This window comes from Chiloscyllium punctatum, chromosome 28, assembly GCF_047496795.1.
Source record: "Chiloscyllium punctatum isolate Juve2018m chromosome 28, sChiPun1.3, whole genome shotgun sequence".
Lineage (NCBI taxonomy): Eukaryota > Metazoa > Chordata > Chondrichthyes > Orectolobiformes > Hemiscylliidae > Chiloscyllium > Chiloscyllium punctatum.
This window is the reverse complement of record NC_092766.1, coordinates 13938627-13953174: the sequence shown is the minus strand read 5'-3', so window position 1 is coordinate 13953174 and position 14548 is coordinate 13938627. Positions and strand designations below refer to the sequence as shown.

Sequence of the window (14548 nt, the reverse complement as noted above, 5' to 3'; positions counted from 1 at the left end):
TAATACAGAGAAGTGAGAGATAATTCATTTTGCTAACATGAGATCAGTGCAGGAGAGAGAGAGAGAAAGAAACCCACACTGCTAACTGACACAGGAGTAAACCTGCGCAGTTACTGCCTTTGTTTGAATTTATGTATTGCTGGACATCGAAATGCATCTGGGAAAAGTAACAAACAGTGAAACTCACAACTGACGGAGGTCACAGCAGAGACAGATAAGTGAATAGATTTAAGTGGATCCTTGCTGAAAGTCTGCAGTAGTGAATAGAGTGGGTTCTTTCTTGATTATATGTTTTATTGAGATATGTCTCTTGATTGATCTTTAAAATATTAGCCATAAGAATTAAGTTAGCGTGGAGCAGTATTTTGTAGAGGAATAAGACGGGGCTATTTGCTGGGTATGCAGATTAGAAGAAGCAAAAAATGGCCCTCAGTAGGGTGATTTGCTCTTCTTCTCGAATATGGGAGTTTAGGGACAGTTTACGAGTTACTGAGGACTATATCTGCAATAAATGCCATTAGTTGTGAATAGAATGGAACGGTTGGAGTGACAGAGGCAATGAGGAATTTACAAGAGTAAGGGGGTGTGATGGATGGCAGTTATAGGAAGGGAGAAAAGTTGCAGATACAGTCACATAGATGAGTTAACTTTAGGAAAGCTAAGAGAGGTAGGCAGGTAGTGGAGGTCTCTTCTGTGGCTATCCCCATTTCAAACAAGTGTGCTGTTTTGGAAAATGTAGGGGGTGATGGATTCTCAGAGGAATGTAGCACAATCAGCCAAGTTTCTGGTATTGAGACTGGCTCTAATGCAGCGAGGGGTATGTCGGGCTCCAAGAGATCGATTGTGTTCGGGGACTCTTCAGTCCAAGGCACAGACAGACTGTAGCCAGCAGCGAAAAATCAGAATGGTGTGTTGCTTCCCTGGTGCCAGGATCATGGATGTCTCAGCAAGGATGCAGAATGTTCTCAAGAGGGAGAGGGCCCAGCAGGAGGTCACTGTACACATTGGAACCAATGACATAGGAAGGGAAAAGGTTGAGATGCTGAACAGAGAATACAGAGTTAGGCAGGAATTTAAAGAGGAGGTCCTCAAAAGTAGTAATATCTGGATTACTCCCGGTGCTACGAGCTAGTGAGGGTGGGAATAGGAGGACAGATCAGATGAATGCATGACTGAGGAGCTGGTATATGGGAGAAGGATTCACATTTTTGGATCATTGGAATCTCTTCTGGGGTAAAAATGACCTGTACCAGAAGGACAGATTGCATCTAAATTGAAAGGGACTAATATACTGGCAGGAAGATCTGCTAGAGCTGCTCAGGAGGATTTAAGCTAGTAAGGTGGGGAGGTGGGTGGGGCGTGGGTGGGGGAGGGGAGGAGGCGACAGTGAGGAAAGAGATCAATCTGAGACTGGTAAGCTGAGAAAAAGAAACGAGCCAAACAGTGCAGGCAGGGACAAAGCAGAGTACAAGGTAGGACTGATAAATTAAACTGCATTTATTTCAATGCAAGGAGCTTAACAAGGAAGGCAGATGAACTCAGAGCATGGTTAGGAACATGGGACTGGGATATCATAGCAATTACAGAAACATGGCTCAGGGATGGGCAGGACTGCCAGCTTAATGTTCCAGGATACAAATGCTACAGGAAGGATAGAAAGGGAGGCGAGAGAGGAGGGGGAGTGGCATTTGTTAAGGGATAACATTACAGCTGTGCTGAGGGAGGATATTCCCGGAAATATATCCAGGGAACTGAGAAATAAGAAATGGATGATCACCTTATTGGGATTGTATTATAAATCCCCTAATAGTCAGAGGGAAATTGAGAAACAAATTTGTAAGGCAATCTCAGCTATCTGTAAGAATAATAGGGTGGTTATGGTAGGGGACTTTAACTTTCCAAACAAAGACTAGAACTGCCGTAGTGTTAAGGGTTAAGGTGGAGAGGAATTTGTTAAACATGTACAAGAAAATTTTCTGATTCAGTGTGTAAATGTATCTCCTAGACAAGGCGTAAAACTTGACCTACTCTTGGGAAATAAGACAGGGCATGTGACTGAGATATCACTGGGGGAGCACTTAGAGGCCAGTGACCATAATTCTATTAGTTTTAAAATAGTGATGGAAAAAGATAGACCAGATCTAAAAGTTGACTTTCTAAATTGGAAAAAGGCCAATTTGGATGGTATTAGGCAAGAACTTTCAAAAGCTGATTGGGGGCAGATGTTCACAGGTAAAGGGACGGCTGGAAATTGGAAGCCTTCAGAAATGAGATAATGAGAATCCAGAGAAAGTATATTCCTATTAGGATAAAAGGAAAGGCTGGTAGGTATAAAGAAAGATAGATGACTAAAGAAATTGAGGGTTTGGTTAAGAAAAAGAAGGAAGCATATATCAGGTACAGTCAGGATAGATCAAGTGAATCCTTAGAAGTGTATAAAGACAGTAGGAGTATACTTAAGAGGGAAATCAGGAGGGCAAAAAGGGGACTTGAGATAGCTTTGGCAAATACAGCTAAGGAGAATCCAAAGGGATTTTACAAATACATTAAGAACAGAAGGGTAACTAGGGAGAGAATAGGCCCCCTCAAAGATTAGCAAGGCAGCCGAGGATATAGGGGGAGATACTAAATGAGTATTTTGCATCAGTGTTTACTGTGGAAAAGGACATGGAAGATATAGAATGTAAGGAAATAGATGGAGACATCTTGAAAAATGTCCATATTACAGAGGAGGAAGTGCTGAAGTCATGGATGTCTTGAAAAGCATAAAGGTGTATAAATCCCCAGTACGTGATCAGAACTCTGTGGGATGCTAGGGAAGTGATTGCTGGGCCTCTTGCTGAGATATTTGTAACATTGATAGTCACAGGTGAGGTGCCAGAAGACTGGAGGTTGGTTAACGTGGTGCCACTATTTAAGAAAGGGGGTAAGGACAAGCCAGGGAACTATACACCAGTGAGCCTGGTGTTGGTGTGGGCAAGTTGTTGGAGGGAATCCTGAAGGACAGGATGTACATGTATTTGGAAAGGCAAAGACTGATTAGGGATAGTCAACATGGCTTTGTGTGTGGGAAATCATGTCTCTCAAACTTGATTGAGTTTTTTGAAGAAGTAACAAAGAGGACTGATGAGGGTAGAGCAGTAAACGCAATCTATATGGACTTCAGTAAGGCGTTCGATAAAGTTCCCCATTGGGAGACTGGTTAGCAAGGTTAGATCTACAGGGAGAACTAGCCATTTGGATACAGAACTTTCTCAAAGGTAGCAGACAGAGGGTACTGGTGGAGAGTTATTTTTCAGACTGGACACCTGTGACCAGTGGAGTGCCACAAGGATCGGTGCTGGGTCCACTACGATTCGTCATTTACATAAATGATTTGAATGGGAGCTTAAGAGGTATAGTTAGTAAGTTTGCAGATAATGCCAAAATTGGAGGTGTAGTGCACAATGAAGAAGGTTACCTTGGATTACAAAGGGATCTTGATCAGATGATCAATGGGCTGAGGGAAATGGAGTTTAATTTAGATAAATGTGAGGTGCTCCATTTTGGGAAAGCAAATCTTAGCAGGACTTATATACTTAATGGTAAGGCCTTACGGAGTGTTGCTGAACAAAGAGACCTTGGAATGCAAGTTCATAGCTCCTTGAAAGTAGAGTCGCAGGTAGATAGGACAATGAAGAATGCATTTCCTTAATTGGTCAGAGTATTGAGTGCAGGAGTTGGGAGATCATGTTGCGGCTGTACAGGACATTGGTTAGGACACTTTTGGAATATTGCGTGCAATTCTGGTCTCCTTCCTATCGGAAGGATGTTGTGAAACTTGAAAGGGTTCAGGAAAGATTTACAAGGATGTTGCCAGGGTTGGTGGATTTGAGATATAGAGAGAGGTTGAATAGGCTGGGGCTGTTTTCCCTGGAGCTTCAGAGGCTGAGGGATGACCTTATAGAAATTTATAAAATCATGAGGGGCAGAGATAGAATGTCTTTTCCCTGGGGTGGGGGAGTCCAGAACTAGAGGGCATAGGTTTAGGGTGAGAGGGGAAAGATATAAAAGACCTAAGGGGCAACTTTTTCATACAGAAGATAGTCCGTGTGTGGAATGGGCTGCCAGAGGAAGTGGTGGAGGCTAGTACAATTGCAAAATTTAAAAGACATCTGGTTGGGTATATGAATAGAAAGGGTTTGGAGGGATATGGGCCAGGTGGCTAGATTGGATTGGGATATCTGGTCGGCTTGGACAAGTTGGACCGAAGGGTCTGTTTCCATGCTGTACATGTCTATGATTCCAAGAGCAAGCAGAGGCAATATAAGGTAAAGGATACTATTCTTAGAGGGCTGTAGGAGCTGAAGGACCCAGGGTATTGTGTAGAAATCATTAAAAATGGCAGGACAGATGAAAGATGCAGTCAATAAAAGCACACAAGTTTTAGCAATAGGGGAATAGAGTACAAAAGCAATAAGTAATAAATGCTGTATAAACCACTGGTTCAACTTCCACTGCAGTATTTGGTCTGGCACTGCTCTTTAGGAAGGATGTGAAGGCTCGAAATAAGGTGCAGAAGAGATTTACAAGAATGGTTCCTGGGAAAATGGACTCCAGTGATGAAGACAGATCAGAAAAGCTGCATTTCTACTTCAAGAATAGAAAGCGGAGAGGAGGTTCAAAATCATGAATGATCAAACAGAGAGAGAGAAACTCTTTCCATTGTTGGAAGGCTTGAAAACCAGAGGGATATAAGTTTAAGGTGATGAACAAAGAAGCAGCATTGTGAGAAAATATTTTCAGGCAGCCAGTGGTTAAAAAGCAACAGCATTATTGGAAAATACTTTCAGGCAGCAAGTTGTTGAGAAGTTGCAGTGTTGTGGGAAAATATTTTCCGGCAGCCAGTGGTTAAGCTGTAGCATTGTGGGAAAATATTTTCAGGCAGCTAGTGGTTAAGAAGCTGCAGCATTGTGGGAGAATATTTTCAGGCAACCCATGCTGAAGATCTGGAATTCACTATGTACAAGTATAGTGGAGGCAGAGGCAATCACAGCTTTCAAAAAATGAATTGGAGCATTATGTGAAAAGAAAAATTTGCAAAAGGACAAGAGAGTGGGACTGAGTTGTTGCTTTACCAGAGAGAAAGCTAGCATAAACATTCCAGCCCAAACAGGCTGTGCTATAACCATTTGTTGGTTTCAAGAAAGTGGCTCAATGCCAACTTCTCAAGGGGCAAATGTTGGGATGGACAGGGTAGAGAAGGGGCTATTGAGTTAACAGCAAAGCCCACATCCCTGTGAATGAATTAAAAACCAAATGCCAATGACCAAGGGCGACAATCTGCTAAAGTGTGAGACCAAACTGACTCTTGTATAAATCTGAACTCCACCTCAAAGCAGGATGTGCTGGCTTCAATGGCCTGTCTCCCTCCAATGGGAACCTGGCAAGTTTCTTACCTTGTTGACTATGTCTTCTCCTTTGCATTTTTCCTCAAGAACATTTTAATTTTCTGATAAAGGGCCTGGACTCCCTTCTGCAACTTACTCCAGTAATGCTTGGAGTCCAAAACGCTCTGATAGGCGATGTCATCGAGCACGCAGTCGTACAGGTTGGACTCTAAGCAGGTGACATTGGTGGAAGCACACTGTCTGTCCTCCTGGCTGCACTGGCAGACCTTATAGTCACAAGGTTCTCTTTGGAAATAGCTAGGCTGGTAGTTCTTGGTATGGAGGATGGCACCCGTCTCCTTGTCCATAATGCCCCGGATTCGCGACATGCTACTATTAAGGCAGTTGCAGTACCAGTCACTCCACTGAGCCCATGTATAAGAAGAGGTGTCTAGCGAGATGACAACAGGCATGTCCATGTGAGGCGTAGTTGTGGTCTCTTGCACTGTAGGACTTTTGCCCGGGACTTTCATGATGGCTTTGCTTCTGGTAAGAATAATGGGAACGGAAGTCTCCGGAATGACAGACATGCGTACCTGCTTGGGCTCAGTCTTTTCCATTTCTGAATAATGTTTGGTTATTACTTCTAAACCATTGTCTAAAACAATCGGGGGTTTGCTGTCTTTTATGCTGGCAATTTTGATTTTGGTTTTGTTGCCGAGTAAAATTGAAGTAGCAGTTTCAGTCCAAGCACCGTTAGCACTGGCGACCACGATCTCGTCCCCACTGCTGAGGACAATGGAAGCAGACGTTGCATTTTCTGAACCCTCAGCATCAGAGATGATGATTTCCGTCTGGCTGCTGCTGTCTGTAGGAGAGCTACTGTTGTTCCCAGTGCTGTCCAAACTAGTGACTATGATCTCATCCCCAGCTTCCAAGATGATGGGAACAGCGCTCTCTTTTGCTGTGCTGTCTGAGTTGGCAACAATGATCTCTGCCCCCTTGCCGATGGTGACCGGGGCGGCTGTGGTCTGCCCAGAGTGGCTGGAATCACTGATGGAGATCTGCGAGGAGCCCATCAGGATGATGGGGGAGGAGGAGGTGGAGGTGTGCACCTGTTTTGCCTGGGTCCTGCTGGCCAACGGGGATGAGCTGGGGCCAGTGAAGGGCCGGAGGCTGGAATGGCTGTCAGATGGGGCAGCAAATGGGACGGCAGTTTGGGCTGTTGATCGGCTGGAAATTTGGGTATTCAGCTGGATGGGGGACTGTGTGGGGGGCTGGGCAGTAGACTTCGAGTCATTCTGCATAGACTGGGTGATAGACAGAGTAGCAGGCTTGTTAGTAGACTTGGCAATGTACTGGGCTACAGACTGTGTGCCATACTGGGTACTAGCTTTGGTTGTATGCTGGGTGGCATGCTGGGCAGCTGGCTGGGTACCAGATTGGTTGTAATGGTGGGCTCTGGACTGGGTGCCTGACTTGGTAGCGTGCTGGGCTGCAGGCTGGGTGCTAGACCTGGAGGCATGCTGGGCAACAGACTCTGTGCCAGACAAGGTGGCATGCTGGGCAGTAGATTGGGTGCCAGACTGGGTGGCATGCTGGGCAGCAGGTTGGGTTCCAGACTGGGCAGCATGCTGAGTGCCAGATTGAGTGGCATGCTGTGTAGTAGCTCGAGTGCCAGACTTGGTGATGGGCTGGGCAGTAGGTTGGGTTGCATGTTGGGTTCCAGACTGGGTGACGTGCCGGCTGCCAGACTGGGTTGCGTGCTGGGCAGCAGGCTGTGTTCCAGACTGGGTGGCGTGCTGGGCGGCAGGTCGGGTTCCAGACTGGGTGGCGTGCTGGGCGGCAGGTTGGGCTCCAGACTGGGTGGCGTGCTGGGCGGCAGGTTGGCTTCCAGACTGGGTGGCGTGCTGGGCGGCAGGTTGGGTTCCAGACTGGGTGGCGTGCTGGGCGGCAGGTTGGGTTCCAGACTGGGTGGCGTGCTGGGCGGCAGGTTGGGTTCCAGACTGGGTGGCGTGCTGGGCGGCAGGTTGGGCTCCAGACTGGGTGGCGTGCTGGGCGGCAGGTTGGCTTCCAGACTGGGTGGCATGCTGGGCGGCAGGTTGGGTGCCAGGCTGACTGGCCAGTATAACAATAGACCTGGTACCAGAGTGGGTGGTAGGCTGCTTGCTGGGCTGGTTGTCAATCTGGGCGTTTGCAATCTGGGTGGATGGCGAGGCGAGGCGGTTCAGCGCACTCCCCTCACTGGGCACTACTATCAAAATAACACCTCCGGCGACAGCCGGTGCCTTCCCCGGTGCGGCCAAGTGGGCAAGTAGGAAGGTGAGCACAACAAAGTCCATGGCCACCGCTGTGCTCCCTGGAAAGTGAGATCCAGGAGGACTCTTGACTTCCAGCAACCATCATGGCCGCCATTAGATGGTGGCGCGGTAGAATCCGTTAAAGAGCACGCGAGGAAGGTGGCATTCAAAATGCCCGGGAGCGAGCACATGCGCATCTCCATGGCGACGGCACTATTATGACGTTAAACGGGAGCCACTTGACCAATCACAAGCCGTCCCGCCAAAACGCGGATGGGTGGAACTTGACGCGTGGCTGGGCAGCCGCTCCTCGGCATGGCTCGTTCCATTTTCATCCGGGAGGGGGATGTGAACAATTTAAAACTTAATCAAAGCGTCGACTTCAGATTAAATCCAAAACCTTTAGCGCCTTCGAGCTATTTCAGATCGCAAACGGGGCACACGCGTGGATGGGGCCGGTGAAAGTGGAGGTTTTCGTTTCCACTTGCCCACCCGATCACCTCCTTCGCCGATTTGTGGTACTTACCGTGGTTCTTCGTGTTAAATTTGTGATTTATGACCGAGTTATCCTTAATAAATCCAACAACAAAGCACTGGCGACCAAGTGAAGTATTTTAAATGCAAAAGAAAATCCTTCTTGTATGCAACATAATGGCTCGCAGATGTTTCCACTCACCAAAGGGCACCAAGTGAATAACAAATATGGCGCCGGCTGACCAAGGTAAAAAGATTCATGTTTGAATGTTCATTATCACATGGGTTACAGTTTTTTTTTTGCTCGTTTTAGTTTAAGCTTTTGATTCAAAATGGATATTGGATCACTGCAGAAATGAGCCCATCTCTTTCCAACCGATGCCACCATTGCAGGCAAAACAAAAACAGAATGATCCTGAGAGCAGTAAAAAGGTTGATGGGCATTCAGTGGAGAAGTCAAGAAGGGTCTTGATTGAGTAAATAGTGCACGTAATGGACATAACAGGACACAAGGAGGAGCATTCTTCCAAAAAAAAACACTAGGGCATTGCCTTCCTTCAGCATCTCAACGTCTCTGCTAATTAAAGCAGTTACTTGATGGCAACTTGACAAAAATAAGGACATCTATTTACGCACTGCATTTCATAACTCCACCAACTGCGAAACACTTTGCAACTTCCTGAGTTACTTGCAAACACCAGAGCCGTGTAGGGAAAGCAACAAGTTCCCACAAACAGCCATTGCATCATAACCAGCTGATTTTCGTTTTTAAAAGTTGGCTGACAGATAAATATTGGACCCCGGAAAAGAATTTTCCTACCCTTCTTCGGAACAGGATCTTTGGCATCCACTAAATGGGCAGACAAAGCTGCAATTTAATGTCTCATGCTGCTGTGGCACTGGGCATATCAGCCTGGATTATGGACTCAAGAGTGCCTGCAAAGTTATAGCACTGAACTGTTAGAAATCTAAGTGTGCCCACCTTGAACTGTAAAAACTCAGATGTATAAGATTCTCCCATGCCAAATGTATGTTGCATCCAGAGATCCCATTTTGTGCTGCTTTAGCTTTACACTAGGGTGATGTGGTTGGAGTGGTACTGATTTTAAGTAATGTATTCCCTCACAGCAATCCTTTTGACTTCAATACAGCTGTAACAGAACTCTTTACAAACAAATGCTCAGAGGTACAAGACACAGTTAAGCCATCCCCAAATCATATAATAGACTAAACCTGCCGTTTTTAAAATGTATTCCTGGGATATGGGAAATATTGAATGTGCCAACATTCATTACCCATCCCTAAATGCTTGATCAGGTGGTGATGAACTACCTTCTTGAACTATGGAAGTCTCTGAGGTGTAGGGATACCCTCACTACCAGCAGGGACGCAGTTCTAGCATCTTCACCAGTGATCGTGAAAGAAATAGCAAATTAGGATGATGTGTGGCCTTGTGAGGAACTGGATTTTTCAATGCGTCTGCTGCTGTTGACCTTCTAGGTGGTAGAAGTCAAGATAATTTGGAATGTGCTGTCAGAGGAGGCTTGGTGAGCCATTACGTGTAGCCATCCTGTAGATGACGGTGCACAATGTAAGCATTGTGGACGGGGGTAACAATGAAGCAGGATGCCTTGTCTCGATGGTGTTTAGCTTCTCAAGGGATTCCTGAGCTACAGCCTTGTAATCAAGTGCAGAGTATTCCGTTTCACTCCTGACTTGTGCATGATAACTGACAGACAGATGTATGTGAGTTACTCACTGCAAAATTCCTAGCCTCAAATCAGGTCATGTAACCAGAGTATTGACAATGGCTAACCTGTTTCTGGCTGTGCACCAGGATGGTTACTTCTTCAAACATCGTGGCAATCTTCAATGTTGCCAGAACAATGAAAAAAAAGTCATTGCTGGAAACATTTGTGTACCAGCTTGCATGCACTTAAGAGTCATAGAGCTGTACAGCATGGAAACAGGCCCTTCCGTCCAATTCATCCATGCTAACCAGATATCCTAAAATAGTCTAGTCCCATTTGCCAGCATTTGGCCCAGATCCCTCTAAATCCTTCCGATTCACATACCCATCCAGGTGTGATTTAAATGCTTCCATACACGCACCTGTGTCCTAGGTCCCTTTTAAATCTTTCCAGTCTCACTTTAAACATATAGCCACTAGTTTTGTACCCCCCCCCCCCCAAGGAAAAGACCTTGACTATTTACTCTAACCATGCCCCTCATGATTTTATACACCTCTATAAGGTCACTTCTCAGCCTCTGATGCTCCAGGGAGAATAGCCCCAGCCTGTTTCAGCTTCTTCCTATAGCTCAAACCCTCCAACCCTGGCAATATCCTTGTAAATCTTTTCTGAATCATTTCAAGTTTCATAACATCCTTCTTATAGTAGGGAGACCAGAATTGCACTCAGTATGTCAAAAGTGCACTGACCAGTAAAAGCAAGCATACCAAACGCCTTCTTTACCGCCCTGTCCACCTGGGTCTTCACTTTCAAAGAACTATTAACCTAGACTTGGCTGTTTGCGGAGCATGCACTTTGACTGTACAATGCTTGAGTGAAAGTTAAAGCACTGAACCTTTGGACTTCTAAGTGTGCCCACTTTGAACTGTAAAAACCCAGATGTATGAGATTATCCCATTCCAAATGTAAGTTGCGACCAGAAATCCCATTTGCAATACCTGGTCGGACCATTTTTGCTGAAATTAGAATGGATAGGGTGAATAGTCACATACAGGCAGGGAAGACATCTTTCCAATATCATAGGATATTGTCTGAATATCTACGTGACAACACTCTCGATGAAAGATTAATAATTGTGATGTTTATTACTCCAAGTATATCGAAAATCTTTAATTCTGTTGACAGAGAATTTCTAAATCACTAAGACAGTTTTAGAGCAATATAATATTGACATGCAGCTCTTTCTGACCCAGTGCATTCTTAAAATGTGAGAAATACTCTCAATAACAAAATAATGTTTATGTAAAGAAAAGCACAACATACTTTAATGTTCTTAAATATACTTGCTGGTAATGAAGGAAGAACTACACCCAGGAAATACATACATGTAACTCACAAATTGAGTACTAAAAGCTGAGAGAGAATTTCTCACTCAAAATAATCTCCCACTGCTTGTTTAAAAGAAGAGACTTGGTTTTCAGGTCCATCTATTGGCTTTTCCTGGGTCTTTGGCAGCTTGAGACACTGGACTTGAATGGAGCCAGTGGTAACAGCGATCATCAGGTTGGCCTAGGAGGGTACGAGGCACTGGAATGGTCTCCTGAAAATAAATTTCTCCATCTAAACCGGTCAAAAAGGTATCTTCCAGGTCGCCCAATCTGCTGTACCCCTTGCCCCCTCAAGGGTATGAGACTCAGGATGAGGAAGTGGATATCTAAGAACTCAGAATTTATGTGGAACAGGCTAATTGGATCAGGAGGTCTCTCATTTTCATTTTTGTAAGAGACTCAGGTGCCATTTTCAAAATCAAAAAGATAAACAAGTAGTAAAATAAAAATGACAGTGGGGGGTTACTCAACATAAAACATTCTCCACATTTTCTAAAAATATATATTATATATTCATATAAAATATTAATGGCTTTTTTCCTCCCCCCAAGCCTATCATCTTGCCATGAGCTCTTTTAATAAAGATTTGGGGATGGGGCCAAGACAGGGCTTAGACTCTCTGCAGATTCTGTTAATGCTACTGCCATAATTAGCAAATGGTGATGGAGCCCTCTGGGATGAGCTAACAACACCATGTCTTCTCTCCCTGCTTCTACCCAGGGACAGAATATTTCCTAAATAAAGACAAACTGAAGATTTGGCAGCAGTTGAGAGAGAGAAAAACAGAGTTAACATTTTGCGTCCAATAGGTCTCTTTATTAGAGCTGAAGGTGCTGGAAAGTGATGGCTTTTAGGCTAATCAGCTACTTATTATGCTAAATCATTACCTCAAGGTCACAACTTCAGAACTTGAAGACGGTTTTCCATTTTGATTTTATCCTCCACCCAGCCCAAATGTCTTGTTTAGATGAGTTTGCTCTAGGCAGAGCTGACCCATTCTCTGCTATTAACACCTATTCTGCATCTATATCGCTCCTCTACCATCGTGAGCAGTCCCTTTGCCTTTTCCTCTGCACACCCCTGTCATCTGTTCCAATTGCTCATCATCCTTTGTAAGTAGCATAAGTACCTTCACTTCCCAGGCCCTTCTCCAAACATTTGAAACATTAACTCTGTTTCTTTCTCCACTGAGGCCATCACTGTTGCATTTCTCTAGCGCTTACTTTTCCTTTTCATTTCATATCATCAGCATCCGCAGCACTTTGCTTGATATTAAGAAAACACTCCCTTCTACTGGCCTGATGCACCCTGTGCTATATGATAGGTAGCTTGCACTCAGACGCCTGGCCCAGGTTGATCGGGTAATAGTGCTGTGTTAAGCATTAGGTGATTGAGTCTCAAAACTGGAGTTCTCATTAAAATTGTAATGATTAGTGGTTCAACCCCCAAAAGAAAGGGAAATATAAATTCTCACAACAAAATATAAAACATATTATTTTCGATATCAATTTAACTTTTTTAATAGAAAGAAAAACCCATATCGCATGAAACTAGTCTCTTGACTCGGGAACAGACTTAATGTAAACCCTCTCCCGCCTCCAACATACAAGTTTCCAATTCAGCGAAACGTTAATAGAGTTAACAAATCTTGAACTCGCAACCATCTGGTTTTAGTTCAAATTAGATTGCTTTCCCTTGGCCCAGCACTCCTCAAAACCGCTTGAAAGACCGTGAGACAAACACAGAGGAAGGGCATTCACCCTTCACAAGGTAGTACAGCAAAAATAAAAAGCCCTCCACACTCACTCTATCATACTCTGACCCCCATCATCCCCAAAGCAGATCCCAGACATTGATCCTAACATCACTTGTAAATGGACCCTTGAAAACACTCCCTGGCAATGTCAGGGCTGGTTGACACCACCTATTGCCATTGCTGTTCAGTCAACTATTGGGAAACGGCAGAGAGGGGACACCAAAGGTTGCTGATAAAACTCTCTCTCTCTCCTGGACCCTAATTCCCTGCTCTACACATTCTAATTGTCGCTGCCAACATCTTCCTCCAACCATCCCTATAGTGACCCACTTTGCACAGATTTGCAGCATGAGTACCACTGCAGGAGTTTTAATTCCCTCCTCATCCACCTTCTGCAAACGAGCTCTTAGCTGGAATCTCGAGCTGGTGATTGCAAACAGAAACCTAGGCCAGTTTTTCATTCTCCGAAACCCCCCCTTTCCTGTCCCCCAAAACCCAATGGATCAAACGAACTCAGCACCTGCTGGGAATTGAACCCATCACCCCCCAGTCCTGTATGGTTGAGTCATTAAAGCTCATATTTCCATTCAGAAGTTTTTCTTTTAAAGGTCCGCCGTTATGAATGTGTCGGAGGGAAATTTACTTCAAAGTTGAATGTCGTCTGCAACACTGGTCTTGAACATCTCTCTGCTGTTCTTATATTTTGTGCACCATGGTCAACTTGCGTTGGCCACTCAAAGAATGTCTCTTCCACGTTAGATAGAAAGCAATCCAGCAGAAGTCCCCACGCTCACAAAAATAAGAAGATTTCTAGGAGCTTTCTGAATTTCCATTTAACTCTGCATCCAGCCTGTTTTGGGAGAAAGGAAAAGGGTTGTAAGAAAATTTGAGGCCATTGTAACTTGTTTCCCTGATTACAGAACTCCTTAAATCACTTATAAAATTCCTCAATTCACTCAGCAGAATATTCATTGCTTTTGACTAAAGATTATTCAGAATACTTGCCACCTGTTGGATAGAGTTTGAAAAGCCAATATCTAATTGACATCTGTCTCCAAGTATACATAAGTAGATATTAGGGACAGATGACAAAAGCTCAGTCAAGGAGGTCAATCTTTAAGGAGTGTCTTAAAGCAGGGGAGAGAGAAAAACCCTGAGCTGAGGGTTCCAGGCAGTTGTCGTGGGGAGGAGTAAGGGTAGTGTCTCTGAGGGTTCAAAGAGCTACGGGAAATTACACAGATAGGGGAGAGGTGTAGGGACTGGAGGTTGAGATTGGGAGGGGACTGAAAAAGGTTACAGAGATAAGGAGTGTCATAGGACCTGGAGGAAAGTAGAGACAGGGAGAGGGGATGAGGAGGAATTTGAAAACAAAGATATGAATTTAAGAAATTGAATCCTTGCTGGGGTCAGGGTCCATTTCAAGCAACAAGGACATGAGACGATGATAATTGGGACTTAGTGTGAAGTTTTAGGTGAGCTTGAATTTTTATAGGAGTGAAAATTGGACAGTAGCCAAAGGAGCTTTGAAAGAGTCAAGTCCCAAGGTAAGAAAGGCATAGATGAAGAGCTG

At 44.7% G+C, this 14548-nt stretch overlaps 1 protein-coding gene across 1 annotated transcript in view; it reads right to left on the bottom strand.

The window, feature by feature from the left end:
- Window positions 1-10953: 10953 nt before the first annotated feature.
- The window catches only part of bnipl (BCL2 interacting protein like), a 67115-nt gene continuing 63520 nt past the window's right edge, over window positions 10954-14548 (bottom strand). The window contains exon 10 of the mRNA XM_072548943.1: window positions 10954-13828. Within this exon, the coding sequence (XP_072405044.1) occupies window positions 13789-13828 (40 nt within the window). The 3' untranslated portion in view covers window positions 10954-13788. The remainder of the gene's footprint in view (window positions 13829-14548) is intronic.